The sequence below is a fragment of the Carettochelys insculpta genome, chromosome 22 (genome assembly GCF_033958435.1).
Source record: "Carettochelys insculpta isolate YL-2023 chromosome 22, ASM3395843v1, whole genome shotgun sequence".
In the NCBI taxonomy this organism is placed as follows: domain Eukaryota; kingdom Metazoa; phylum Chordata; order Testudines; family Carettochelyidae; genus Carettochelys; species Carettochelys insculpta.
Window position 1 is genome coordinate 12,577,154 of NC_134158.1, and position 13,985 is coordinate 12,591,138.

The window sequence follows — 13,985 nt, forward strand, 5'->3', positions numbered from 1 at the left end:
AGCTGCAGCAAGAAATGCCCTGAGCACTTTGTCCTTAACCTCGGCCAGCGCCTGCCCCAGCCCTGGAGCTGGGCCAGGAACCCAGAACTCGGCTCCATCCTCACCAGCCCCTGTGGTGTTCGGTGGGGTGGGCTCCAACTGCCCTGCCCCAGAGGTGGCTGCATCTCTCTGCCTGCAGGCGGGGGGGAGGGAGTGCGCACAGCCCGCTCAATAAATCTCCTGCCTTGGAGCAAGGAAGGGAAACAATGAAATATTAATGTTGGGCTGGAGCCATCCACGGGGCCTGCCCCCTCTCCCCTGCCAGCCCGGTCTGTGCCTCCAGCCCCCCCAGCGCAGCCTGGTCCTGCACTGCCCCCCCCACCATGCCCCCCACTGCCCCTTGCTCCTGGACTTCACCCCCTAGTGCCCCTTGCTCCTGGACCTCTGCCCCCGCGCCCTGCTCCTGCACTGCACCCCCCCCGGCACCCCCACTGCACTGCACCACCCCTCGCTCCTTCACGGCCCCCCGCCCGCAGCCCCGCCTCCCCCCTTAGCCTTATTGCTGGGCTCCTCGCTACTTTGTATCGGCAAACGCCGGTCTGGGGGAAGGGGCGGGCCCGAGACCCCGCCCGGCCAATGGGCGGCCGGCTCGGCAGCAGCCAATCACAAGACACTTGAAACTCTGTCCAAAGTTATGAAGCAGAATTGCTCGGAGGAGGCGGGTGAGTGCGGGGCTCGGACGCCTGGGTCCTTTCCTAGCTCCTCAGGGGCAGCGGGTCTCGGACTCCTGGGTTCTCTCCTGGCTCCGCGGGGGGAGCGGGTCTCGGGCGCTTGGGTGGTCTCCTGGCTCCGTGGGGGGAGGGGAGCCCGGACGCCTGGGTCCTTTCCTGGCTCCGTGGGGGGAGGGGGGGGGAGGGGAGGGGAGCCCGGTCGCCTGGGTTCTCTCCTGGCTCCGCGGGGGGAGCGGGTCTCGGGCGCTTGGGTGGTCTCCTGGCTCCGTGGGGGGAGGGGAGCCCGGGCGCTTGGGTGGTCTCCTGGCTCCGTGGGGAGAGGGGAGCCCGGACGCCTGGGTTCTCTCCTGGCTCCGGGGGGCAGGGAGTCCCGGACGCTTGGGTGGTCTCCTGGCTCCGGGGGGGAGGGGAGCCCGGACGCCTGGGTTCTCTCCTGGCTCCGGGGTGAAGGGGGCTCCTCCGGTTGTTTTTCTGGAGCACGTTAGGCCGGCCCTCGACTCACTGGCTGCGGCGACACGCATCGGCCCGGGCCGGACCCCGGGGACAGGGCTGGGGGAGCCGCACAGGGGCCCTGGGGCGTCCGCTGCGCCCCTCGCCGCCCGCCCGGGATCGATCCGCTCCGATTGCGGCGCCGTTCCGAGCCGCGGGGGGGCCGATCCCTGCGGCGCTGCTGGGCCCGGCTGGATGGGGAGGGGCAGGGGGCGGGGCACTAGGACGCCTGGGTCTTCTGCCTGGCTCTGAGCCCTCTCCCCGCGTGCCCGGAGCCCTTGGGGGGGGCGGCGCTGGCCTCAGGCCCCAGATGCTGCGTCCGCCCCGTCCCTCTGACGCCCCCCCCCCCCGCCTATAGATCTTCCCAATCTGTCCGCGGGGGTGCAGCGCTGTGAGTGGGGACCACCCCCCCGCCCACTGGCGGGTCCCCTCCCAGTGCCCCCCGCTGCACACTGGGGGGCTCTGACCCTACTGTGGGGAGGGGAACCAGCCCCCCGAGTTCCAGCCGCTCCCCCAACTCTGCCCCCCCCCAGCACGTCCTGTCCCTGCCACTGTGGGGAGTTTTGAGTTAAATCAGCCCCCCCCCTTGCTGGACTGAGACCCTCATGGGTTCCCTGCGGTCCGCCCCGCCCCGCTCCAGAGCTGGGAGACAACCCGGTATCCCTGGCTCCCAGCCCCCGGCTCCAACCGCTGGGCCCCACTCCCCTCCCAGAGCCAGGGAGAGCCCAGGTGTCCCGGCTCCCATCTGTCATTGCTGCCGTCCTGTTGCTGATTTTCCCTCTCTGGTCTCATCCCTGCCTGCAGTGCCTGGGCTGCGCCGCTGAGCTCACCTCCGCGTGACTCACCCATGCCCCGAGAGAGCCGGGCTCAACCCGAGAGACGAGTTCCACCTCGCACCTGGGCAGCGGAGCCTGAGCTCGGTGCCCAGATCCAGGCCCCCTGCCCCCCAGCGGCTCGTGGGCTGAGAGCCCGAGCTGTGGGCCAGCCGGCTGGTCTGCACCTAGGCCCCGTCCTCTGCGGCTGCAGCCTCCTCGGCCTGGCAAGCGCCTGCCCCGCGGTGCCCAGCCTGCACCCACCATGGCATCCGGTGTGGCCAGCTGGCTGCCCCTGGCTCGGGCGGCAGCGGTGGGCTGGCTGCCCCTGGCGCAGCAGCGGCTGCCGCAGGCGCCACCCGGCGAGCCCCGGGGTGACGAGCTGGTGGTGGTGAACGTGAGCGGCTGGCGGTTCCAGACCTGGCGCGACACGCTGGCGCGGTACCCGGCCACGCTGCTGGGCAGCGCCGAGAAGGAATTCTTCTTCGACGAGGCGCACGGCGAGTACTTCTTCGACCGCGACCCGGCCATCTTCCGGCACGTGCTCAACTTCTACCGCACAGGCCGCCTGCACTGCCCGCGCCACGAGTGCATCCAGGCCTTCGAGCGGGAGCTGCGCTTCTTCGGCGTGCTGCCCGAGCTGGTGGGCGACTGCTGCCTGGAGGAGTACCGCGACCGGCAGAAGGAGGACGCGGAGCGCCTGGCCGAGGACCAGCAGGCCGAGCTGGCCAGCGAGGTGGCCCTGGCGCCTGCCCGCACCCTGCGCCAGCGCCTGTGGCGCGCCTTCGAGAATCCCCACTCCAGCACCGGCGCCCTGGTCTTCTACTACGTCACCGGCTTCTTCATCGCCGTCTCGGTCATCGCCAACGTGGTGGAGACTATCCCCTGCCGGCCGGCGCCCGGGCGCCAGCGGCCCCAGCCCTGCGGCGAGCGCTTCCCGCTGGCCTTCGCCTGCATGGACGCGGCCTGCGTGCTGCTCTTCACGGGCGAGTACCTGCTGCGCCTCTTCGCTGCGCCCAGCCGCGCCCGCTTCCTGCGCAGCGTCATGAGCCTGATCGACGCCGTGGCCATCCTGCCCTTCTACCTGGGCCTCGCCGTGCCCGAGAACGAGGACCTGAGCGGCGCCTTCGTCACCCTCCGCGTCTTCCGCGTCTTCCGCATCTTCAAGTTCTCGCGCCACTCGCAGGGGCTGCGCATCCTGGGCTACACCCTGCGCAGCTGCGCCTCCGAGCTGGGCTTCCTGCTCTTCTCCCTCACTATGGCCGTGGTCATCTTCGCCACCGTCATGTTCTACGCCGAGAAGGGCACCCGCAGCACCGCCTTCACCAGCATCCCCGCCGCCTTCTGGTACACCATCGTCACCATGACCACGCTGGGGTGAGCGCCGGGGCCGTGCCCGGGCTGGGGGGCGCTGCTGCAGGGGTGCAGGGGCCGTGCCCGGGCTGGGGGATGCTGCAGGAGGGGTTTAGGGGCCGTGCCCGGGCTGGGGGGCGCTGCAGGAGGGGTGTAGGGGCCGTGCCCAGGCTGGGGGACGCTGCAGGAGGGGTGTAGGGGCCGTACCCGTGCTGGGGGGCGCTGCCCAGGGGTGCAGGGGCTGTACCCGCGCTGGGGGACGCTGCAGGAGGGGTGTAGGGGCCGTGCCCGGGCTGGGGGGCGCTGCTGGAGGGGTGCAGGGGCCGTGCTCGCGCTGGGGGGCGCTGCCCAGGGGTGCAGGGGCCGTGCCCGTGCTGGGGGCCGCTGCCCAGGGGTGCAGGGGCCGTACCCGCGCTGGGGGGCGCTGCCGGATGGGTCTCTGTCACCATGCCCCTGCAAGGCGGAAAGGGCGCCACCAGGTGAGAGAGCTGGGCGGAAAGTGGGGGCAGGGTGGTCGGCACCAGGCCAGCGGGGCTCAGTCTGCACTGGGGAAACAGTGGGGAGGATGGGGGACGGGGATGGGGATGGGAACACCAGGCCATGGGGAGGGCTCTGCCTGGCAAGGGGCACAGGGGGATGCAGTGGAGCAGGGCGGGGCTGGGGTCCGGCAGTTGGAGGGTACTGGGCATCCAAGGGGGTCTCCCCCAGCCCAGCTGTGTTGTAGGGTTTCTGGGGACCCCGGCCACCACTGGCCCACATGGGCAGGGGCAGCCGTCTGGCCCCCCAGCTTCTTCGGGGAGGTCTGAGAAATGCATGTGGCTGAATTGTCTGAGCTGGTTTGCCAGGGTCGGTCTGGGCCCCCAGCCAGGGCACCCCCAGGGCTTTGAGGCCCCCAGCGCACAGTCCGTGGCCGCCATCGTGGCTGGAAGCAGCCTCCCGGGAGCAGCCCAGGGCCCTCCATCCAGGGAATTCCTGCAGGCTGGGAAGGGCTGGGAGCCGGACGCCAGGTCCTCTCCCAGCTCTGGCAGGGAGCAGGGTCTAGTGGTTACAGCCGGGGGGGCGGTTCTCCCGGCTCTGGGTGGGGCAGAGCGTGGGAGGCGTGGGTGGGAGGCCAGAGCTGGTGCCAGCAGCTCTGGGCTGTATTTCCTGGCTCCCCAGGTGCAAACACCTGTTCAGCTCAGTTCTTCCAAAGAGCCCCACAGCCCCGCACGCCTGTGCCAGCTGCTGGGGAGGGGAGAGCAAAAGAGGGGAAATGGGGCACTGGTGGGGGGGAGGGGGCCGGGCTGGGGGTCAGGAGCGAGGGGCACAGAGTGTTTCTAGACGTACCAACTTCCCAGGCTCCCAGGATTCTGTTTCAGGTTAGAGCTGTGGAGGGAACCCAGGTGTCTGGGCTCCCAGGGCTCATTGTTCGAGATGTAATTCGTGGCTCTGCTTCGCTCCCTTCCGTTCATTGTGAGCTGGGGCCGGGGGCCCTTCCCAGACTGGAATAATGTGCCCCACAGGGCCCCCCCAGTGCATGGTGTGGGGACCCTTCCGCAGCGCTGAGATGCAGCCACCTCTGGGGTGGGGCAGCTGGGGAACAGTCACTTGGAAGAGGCCCTGAATCTGCAGCAGCTGCTGGGGAGGCAGGGCAGAATCCTGGGGAATGGGATTGGCCCGGATGCCGGGGTTCACACTCTGATGCAGACAAAGAGCCAGGGGAGCTGTAACACCCTGGCCGGGGGCTGGCTCCCCTCATGCAGCACAGGGCTCAGCCCCACCAGCGGGGGGCGGCAGGACACAGGCAGTCCACCGGGCTCTGTGCAAGCTGCCCTCCCCTCTCACAAGGGGGCACGGGGGTTTCACACTCCGGGGGGGTCACCATTGTCAGGCGGGGGTGGGAGAGGGAGGGTCCTTTCTCCTGTAACCATTGCAGCAAAGGGTCGTTGTCCCCGCACTCGTGTTAACAACCCCAGCAAGTGGTCGGTCCCATCCCGTCTCCTCCCCTCGCATCAAACAGGGGCTGTGATGGGATGGGGAGGGGGCAGGACGCCTGGGTTCTGCCCCTGCTCTGGAAGGGCAGGAGGGGCTGATGGTTAGAGTAAGGTAGGTGCAGCCAGGAAACCCGGACACCTGGGTTCCATCCCCAGCAACAGGCCAGGGCCATCGGGAGGTGCCCCAGCTGGGCTCATTCTGTTCTGCCGCCACATGTCAAAACTGGCCTCTCCGTCCTGGCCCAAACCACAGGGCAACGTTGTGTGTGGCTGTTCCCAAGTGCCCTGCCCCAGAAGTGGCTGCAGCTACCAGCCACCAGTGTTTGGGAACACAGCAGCTCTGTGCTTTCTCCATCCAGGTTGCTCCAGTGGCCCCTGGCTCCAGGGTGAGACCTGCGCGGGGCCCTTGGTAGGCTCTGTGCCCCAGCTCTGCATGGGGGGCAGACAGCCAGTTTCCACATCTCCTGAAGGCTGGGCAGCAGGGGGTGCTGGAGATATGGGGCTGGGATGTGGGCCAGGGGAGCTGCCTTTGGCTCAGCCAGAGGCCAGCCAAGATTCAGCTGAATCACAACTTGTTCCCTGGTTGCTGAGCTGGCAGGTGGGTGGGGGGAGCAGGACTCCTAGGTTCTCTCCCAGTTCCAGGCAGGCAGTGCGGCCTAGTGGTTTGAGCAGCCTCACGTTTCCCCGCCAGCCTGATACCTGCCCCAGATCAGCCCCACATGCTCCCTCCCGGCCGCACTGCAAGGGTGCCACAAACGCTCGCCTGGTGAGAGGCTGTGCTCTGCCCTGGTGCCCCCTCGTGTCGTCCGTGTTCACACGTGGAGCTGTCTGAAGTCCAAATGTGGGGGAGGGGCACCCTCTCCCCCCTCCCCTCCCCCACATCACCAGCCTCCTCCAGTCTGCACTGAGCGCTAGGGGAGTGGGGGACGGTTGGGCCGGGGGCAGGCTCTGTGGGGTGCTGTGGGGCAGGATCTTAGCATGGGCATCCCAGTGCCATGGCCACCTCCCGCCCCCTGCAGCTCCAACTCCCTGGAATATCCACTGAATAGCAAATGCTTCTTGGTGGGCTCCGCGGCAGTTCCCCAGCCACCCCACCCCTCAGGTGACTGCATGTCAGTGCTGGGCACGTCATCCTGGCGTGGTGTTATATGCGGCAGTTCCCCAGCCACCCCACCCCTGAGGTAGCTGCATCTCAGCACCAGGCAAGCTGTTCCAGTCTCATATTACATGCGGCTGTTCCCCTGCCATCCCACCCCACCCGAGAGGTTACCACATTTAAGTGCCCTGCTGTTATCTGTAAAGGGGAAGCTGCCGGTCCTGGCATGAGCTGAGTGCTCAGATCTGCACTCTGAGCTTTGATTTATGCCTCAGCCCGTTGAATAAGTCATGCTGCTGTGGAGAGCGTTTTATTAGGTATCAGCAGCTCTGCTGATGTGGATTAACAGCATTTCGACAGAAGCAATTTAGCTTTCCCAAACAGTGCATTAGTAATCGCAACACTGACCTCCCCACCAGCCCTGGAGCTCAGTCCTTGCAGCCTGAGCTGTTACGCTCATGTGGTGTTATATGCAGCTGTGCCCCAGCCACCCCAGAGATGGCTGCATCTCAGCACCAGATGAGTCATCCAGCATGGCATTATATGTGGTTGTTCCCCTGCTACCCTGCCCCAGAGGTGGCTGCATCTCAGCACCAGGACGTTATATGCAGCTCTTGTTCCTCAGAAGTGGCTACATCTCCATGGCGTCATATGTGGGTGTTCCCCCGTCGACCTGCCCCAGAGGTGGCTGCCTCTGAGCACCTCCCTCACCCTAGTGGGAAGGGACACATGAGCTCAGAAGGTGCGCGTGGCAGTCGGCAGTTTCTCTTTCCCCCAGGTACGGGGACATGGTTCCCAGCACGATTGCCGGGAAGATCTTCGGCTCCATCTGCTCGCTGAGCGGGGTGCTGGTCATCGCCCTGCCCGTCCCCGTCATCGTCTCCAACTTCAGCCGCATCTACCACCAGAACCAGCGTGCCGACAAGCGCCGGGCGCAGCAGGTCCCTCGCGGGCGGGCGGGTGGGAGCGGAACCGGGAGGCTGCTGGGGAAGTGTTTGTCCGCGGCGCTGACCACTCTCCCCCTGCAGAAGGTGCGCCTGGCCCGGATCCGGCTGGCCAAGACCGGCACGACCAAGGCCTTCCTGCAGTACAAGCGGGACGGGGGCCTCGAGGTACTGGCCCTGCTGTCCGCCCCTCGCCTGAGCAAATGCCTGCTGGGTTGCAGCTGCTCGCCCGGCCGTGGGAGAACACCCGCCGGGCAGGCCCACCTCCCTTGCACGCCGGCCGGGCAGGCCCACCTCCTTTGCACGCCGGCCGGGCACGCCCACCTCCTTTGCACGCTCGACATGCACTCACTTTCTGTATTTGTTCAGTGCATGGTCACTTTGGCAAATTTACCCCTGCCCAGAGACTCCCATGCACACTTACGTAGCACACTCACCCCATCCACTATGCTGGCAGCCCAGCTCTGCACAAACCCTTCTCACGTTCCCCCATTGCTTCACTTGCACAGGCACACGCTGATGCTCACCACTTGCACTAGTGTGCCAGCTGTCCCATGGAGAAACCCGCTGCACGCTCACACCCTCCCATTAACACACTCGTGCACGTTGTCAGTGCTGGCTGGCTAGACACACCCTTGCACCAACACAGCAGTAGAGAGCCCAGCTCAGATTTCCCCCGCCGGTTCCCCTCGCTCATGCTCACGCCTGGCACACACAAGTGCATTAGCCCCCGACACTCCTGTCACCAGCTCGGCCCGTTCCCCTGCGCTCTGCTCGTTCACCCGGGCTTGCAGGGAGCAGGCGAGGAGTTCGATGCGTGTGCTGCTGGTGACCGTCGTGTTCCAGAGCAGTGTCTCTTCAGCCAGTGGAGCTGGTCTGCCTGGCCCAGGCCCCAGGGGCGTGTTGGTCCTGGCCTGGGCTCAGGAACACACAAGGCCACAGCCCCTCGGCGACTGGTCAGTCGGCACTCGCCAGCTGACGCCCTGTGTGTGCCTGGGCAGCAGTGCCTCGACTTACGCCAGGGTCGTGTTCCTCGCGTACCTCGAATTCCCCGTGAGTGGGGGGGGCTTCCCCCCGGCAGAACGCACCAGCTGCAGGCAGGGAAGCCCTGCAGCTCCTTTGGACAGGTAAGTCCTGGGGCCGGGGCAAGAGTTAAGGCTGGTCTGCAGCCCCTGGGGGAGGGGAGCCGGGGCCACATGGCCGGGGGAGCTGGAGCTGCAGCTGGGCCCGCGGCCCCTGGGGGCGAGCTGGAGGCGCGCTGGCCGGGGGAGCCGGAGCTGGTGCGCGGCCCCGGGGGGAGGGGAGGGGAGCCGGCGAGCTGCAGACGTGCAGGCCGGGGGAGGGGGGTTTCGAGGCGCGCTTCGCTCAGGTCACCGCGCGTTGAGCGCAGCTGGGAATGGCGCACAGGGAGGGACTCCCGCGCGCAGCAGGCAGGTTCCGCGGCGTGCCCAGCTGTGGCCCTCGCCCGCCCTGGCGCTCAGTGGGTGGGTTAAACGGCGCTGTGAGCTGCTCCCCCGGGGCCGGGCTCCAGGACGGGGCAGGCCGAGCACGCAGCACAAGGAAGCAGGAGCTGCCGGATCCCCAGTGGGACGGGTGGCGTTGCCAGCCAGGCAGGAGAAGTTTCCGGGGGGCGCCGGCTGGGACGCTGGGCGCGCAGGGGCGCACACCGCGGCGGCTGAGGGTCCTGGAGCAGCGCGCAGGGCAGCCTGGCGGGTAGCAGTGGGGAGCCCCAGCCTGGGGCGGTGCCGGAGCGTGCGGGGAGCAGGCCTGGCTCCTTCGGCCTGGGGCGCAGACGGGCCGCGCAGCCCCGGGCGGGCCCTGCGCTGGCCGAGCTGTTCTCCACGGGGGCTGGGGCGGCTCAGCCCCGCGGCTGTTGGTGGTGCCCGCCCCAGCCCGGAGCAGGGCTTGGCTTGGAGCAAGCAGAGGCCGGGGGAAGGGGGGTCGTTCCCCTGTTCATGCTCTGGTTCCCCGTAGCACCGACACACCCATGCACGCTCACGGCACACTCACCCCTTGCACCCTCCCAGTACCAGTGTGATGGGGTTCAGGGGTCCCCCTGCACTGCACCCCGTCCGCTGGCAGGAGAGACTCTCACTCAGCAGGTACAACAGGAGGTTTATTAGGCAACAGAGGCCCAGTTTCTCCCAGAAGCGACAGCACAGCAGCCGGAGACAGTCCTTCCAACCCGTCCTGGGGAGAAGACCCCGAGGGGGGCCCCTCTGGGGTGTAGCTTCCCCCTCCTCTCGCTGGCTGCCTTCCAGCTCCTCTTTCCCCGCTTCCTAACTGCCGCCCCCGATTCAAAACTCAGCTCAGCTCCTCCCTGCTCTTTGTTCAGGCAGAGGTGTTACCTGCCAGTTGTAGCCCCAGGGTCACCCTTAGCCACTGGGAGCTGCTGCTTGTCTCAGACATCCAGCCTGACTCACACATACACTCCCCCCACTCCATCACAGCCAGTGCACGCTGCCTGTTCACAATCACACCCTCGTGCAATCATTACTCCCATGCCCACACCCCGTGCGCAGCACTGCACAAATACAGCCGTGCCCACGTGCCATGTGACCGCTGCCCCTTGCACACTTCCCCAGTGCACTAACACCCCAGCAAGACCTCCTGGCCCGGCACCAGCAGCCAGAGCAGAGCGCTCCCCTCCGCCCCCCACCCTAGCTGGGATGGGCTCGGGCTGGGTCCCTGCAGTGGAAAATACTCCAGGGTGCCCACCCCTTCTCTGGGGGGCTCCGCTCAGCCTGACATCCCTGCGGCCAGGCGGGCTCTGCCTGATCCCTGCCCTGCCTGTCCCTCAGCCCCTGCTTCCGCACCAAGTGACCCTCTGCAAACTCTGACCCCCCCAGATCCCCCGCACCAGCCAACTCCCTCCCCCTCCCCACGTCACACCGGTAACACCAGGGCACCGAGTGCCCCCCACATGTAAACCCTTCGACCCCCAGATCCCTCCACCAGCCAACTCCCTCCCCCTCCCCACGTCACACCAGTAACACCAGGGCACCGAGTGCCCCCCACATGAAACCTTTGACCCCCAGATCCCTGCACCAGCCAACTCCCTCCCCCTCCCCACGTCACACCAGTAACACCAGGGCACCGAGTGCCCCCCACATGAAACCTTCGACCCCCAGATCCCTGCACCAGCCAACTCCCTCCCCCTCCCCACATCACACCAGTAACACCAGGGCACCGAGTGCCCCCCACATGAAACCTTCGACCCCCCAGATCCCTGCACCAGCCAACTCCCTCCCCCTCCCCACATCACACCAGTAACACCAGGGCACCGAGTGCCCCCCCCGCATGCAAACCCTTCGACCCCCAGATCCCTGCACCCGCCAACTCCCTCCCCCTCCCCACATCACACCAGTAACACCAGGGCACCGAGTGCCCCCCACATGAAACCTTCGACCCCCAGATCCCTGCACCAGCCAACTCCCTCCCCCTCCCCACGTCACACCAGTAACACCAGGGCACCGAGTGCCCCCCGCATGTAAACCCTTCTACCCCCAGATCCCTGCACCAGCCAACTCCCTCCCCCTCCTCACGTCACACCAGTAACACCAGGGCACCGAGTGCCCCCCGCATGTAAACCCTTCTACCCCCAGATCCCTGCACCAGCCAACTCCCTCCCCCTCCTCACGTCACACCAGTAACACCAGGGCACCGAGTGCCGCCCGCATGGAACCTTCGACACGCCCCCCCCCCCCCCCCCGCCGGGGAGCCTGTGGCTGGCCGGGTCTGTCTGTCTGTCCGTCTGTCCGTCTGTGATCTCCCCCGCAGGACCTGGGCAGTGCAGCTCACGCCCTGGCTGTGAGGACCCGTTCGGCCTTCGAGCAGCAGCACCACCACCTGCTGCACTGCCTGGAGAAGACCACGGTGAGGGGGGCAGCAGGACTGGCGGGGGGGGGCCAGGCCCAGGCCCCCTCCCCCACTGACCTCTCTCCCCTCTCCCCAGAGCCATGAGTTTGCGGACGAGCGCTCCTGCAGCGAAGCCGGCCTGGGGGGCTCGCTGGGCGGCCACACCAGCCGCAGCACCTCCTTCTCCTCCCAGCAGGGCGGCGCCACCTCCTGCTGCCCCTGCCGGGGCTCCTCGCGCCGCGCCCTGCGCCCCGTCCCCTCCACCGCCTCTGTAAGCCAGGCCAGCGCCCAGGAGCTCAGCACCCTGCACGCCTCCAAGGGCCCCGCCGCCCCCCAGAGGTAACTGCGCCCCAGGGCGGGGGAGGGCAGCCCGCGGGGGTGCCCTCCGGAGTCTGCTGCCCCCTCGTGGGCAAACGTGGGAGAGCCGGGGGCGGGGCTGGGCGCCCGGACTCCTGGGTTCTCGCCCCAGCTCTGGTGAGAAAGGGGGCTGGCAGTTGGCAGGGAGCTCGGACTCCTGGGTTCTTTCTTTCTCTCCCGCAGCCGCTCCAGCCTGAATGCCAAGGCCCACGAGAACACGATGCTGAGCTACGATGGTGCAGACCTGACCGCTGCTCTCACCAGCATCCCCACGCCCCCTGCCAACACCCCCGAGAGCCACCCCCCATCGCCCTGCCCGCTGCCCATCTCCAGGCTGCCTGCCCCCCACCTCTCCCACCCCCTGCTGAAGATCTCTTCCTTGTAGTGGGGTGCAGGGCCTGGAGTGAGGCTCCTGCTGGCTCTCTTCTGCCTGTCTGGGGCGCTGTCTTCCACAAACCCAGATTGGCCCGGACGCCTGGGTCCCCCTGCATTGGTGCATGACCTCGCTGGGGGCCTGGCTCCTACCTGTCCGAGGCATCATCTTCCGCACAGCCTGGGCTGGTGGCATTGGCCAGCAGGCCTGGATGTGTCCCCCGGCGAGGTCCTGCCTCGCCCAGGTGCCCGGGTCCCCCAGCTGCATGGCCTAACTCGACCAACCTGGGTCCCCACTGCTTAGGTGCACGACTTTTCCCAGATGCCTGGGTCCCATAGTCTTCCACAAACACTGGGTGCCACCCGCCAAGGGATGGGGCCTTTCCTGGACACCTGGCTCCTGCCTCGCCCACACCCCTCACCTCGTCTGCAGTCAAAGCCAGCTGTGGGGGACAGCTGTGCAAAGGGCAGATGGGAGGACCCCCAGCCCCAGAGGGCAGAAGGATGTGGTGTTCATCTAACCCTCCGCCCCAACCGCAAAACCTCTATAATCCAAAGCCCCTGGGTCCTGGGCTGGGAGGGGCTAGGCAACAGCTGGCGGCAGGACCGGGGAGCCAGGACTCCTGGGTTCTCTCCCTGTGCTGGGAGTAGCGGCTCTGGAGAAGTACTCGCTCGTGAGCTTCCACCAGGATTTGCTCCCCAGCCCCCTCTCGCCCCCGGCTTAGCGCCTAGAAGCCCCGTAAGCCTGTGCCCCACACCTATCCTGTGCCTCCCTACAGTGCAACTAAGGGTACAAGGGGTTTGAGTCCCAGGTCCTTCTCATTACCTTGGACTAGCCCCAGTTGACCCATCTGCCTCCTGAGGGCCCACCCGCAGACCTCACCAGTCCCCCACCTGCGGGATTGTGCATACATCTCTTCTCCTGGGGGCTGCTGCCCCCTTGCATGCATCTCCCTCGCAGGCTCAGTGGGCACAAAGCTGCTGCCAGCCCCCCATCACCTCTCCACCTCTGCTTAGAACAGAGGGCCTGGGAGCCAGGACTCCTGGGTTCTTTTCCCAGCTCAGGAGGGGAGTGCAGGCTGGTGGGTACACGCGGCACTGGGAGCCTGGATGCCTGCTGTCGCCCCATGACTCTGGGAGGGCTGTGGGGGCTAGTGGTTATGGCAGGGGGGCTTGGAGTGGTCAGAGACAGCCTGCTGGGGGGTGTGGTGCCCCTAATGGGAGCAGCAGTGGCACCCCCACACTAAGAGCAGGGAGGTCTGAGCCCCCGGGGGGGCAGGGTAATGCAAGCACACCCCTTAGCAGGGGGCACTCCAGAGGGGGCTGAGGGCACCGGCCGTCACAAGCTGCGGGGAGCAGGGGCCCATGGGTTGAATAGCAGCGCCCGGGCCCCAGAGGGGGTGTCGAATCTGCTGCAGCACCCAAAGCCCCACGCCCAGGGCACTGTGGGTCCAGCCCTATGGGGTGCCTGGTGGGGGGTAACCCCCACTGCAGCCTCTTGCCGTGTCCGCCTGCTGAAGAGTGGCGTCGTTAGAGCGGGGGCGGGGGCGGGGGCTGGGCGCCGGACGCCTGGGTTCTCCCTGACCCGGGGCAGTGCGCTCGTTGCCGGTGGAGCCAATACAAACGAAACGTGCGAAAGGCAGAGCGAGTCGTGTGCTTCCTTGGGGCGCGGAGGGGGCGGGCAGCGCTGCTGGGGCGCCGGGGCCGGGTGCGCCTGCGTGGAGCCCGGGCAACGGGACACGGGCCGGGCCCTTCTAGGGGACGCTGGCCCCGGGAGGAGGCCCGCCCGGCTCGGGCTTGGGAGGCCGGACGCCTGGGTTCTTTTCCCTGGAGGGGGTGGGGGCGGCCGGACGCCTGGGTTCTTTTCCCTGGAGGGGGTGGGGGCGGCCGGACGCCTGGGTTCGCTTCGCGGGTGGGGGGGGGGGGGGTGCGGGTGGTATGGTACGTTAAGGGATAAGGAAAAGAAGGTGGGGCTGTATTTGACTGACAGCCACCTCCGCCAATCGGCGCAGCTGCTGGGG

The 13,985-nt window shown here is 67.5% G+C and overlaps 1 protein-coding gene across 2 annotated transcripts; it reads left to right on the top strand.

Moving 5' to 3' along the window:
• Positions 1-526: 526 nt before the first annotated feature.
• On the top strand, positions 527-13,606 carry KCND1 (potassium voltage-gated channel subfamily D member 1). 2 transcript variants are annotated; one of them, XM_075017434.1, is made up of 8 exons: positions 527-701; positions 2,004-3,388; positions 7,212-7,374; positions 7,462-7,545; positions 8,379-8,504; positions 11,158-11,253; positions 11,333-11,574; positions 11,776-13,606. In XM_075017434.1, the coding sequence occupies exons 2-8, from the start codon at positions 2,277-2,279 to the stop codon at positions 11,975-11,977; spliced, it is 2,025 nt and encodes a 674-aa protein (XP_074873535.1). In that variant the 5' UTR covers positions 527-701; positions 2,004-2,276; the 3' UTR covers positions 11,978-13,606. The 2 variants fall into 2 exon arrangements, with proteins under 2 accessions (XP_074873535.1, XP_074873536.1); XM_075017435.1 differs by lacking the exon at positions 8,379-8,504.
• The last annotated feature ends 379 nt before the right edge of the window (positions 13,607-13,985 follow it).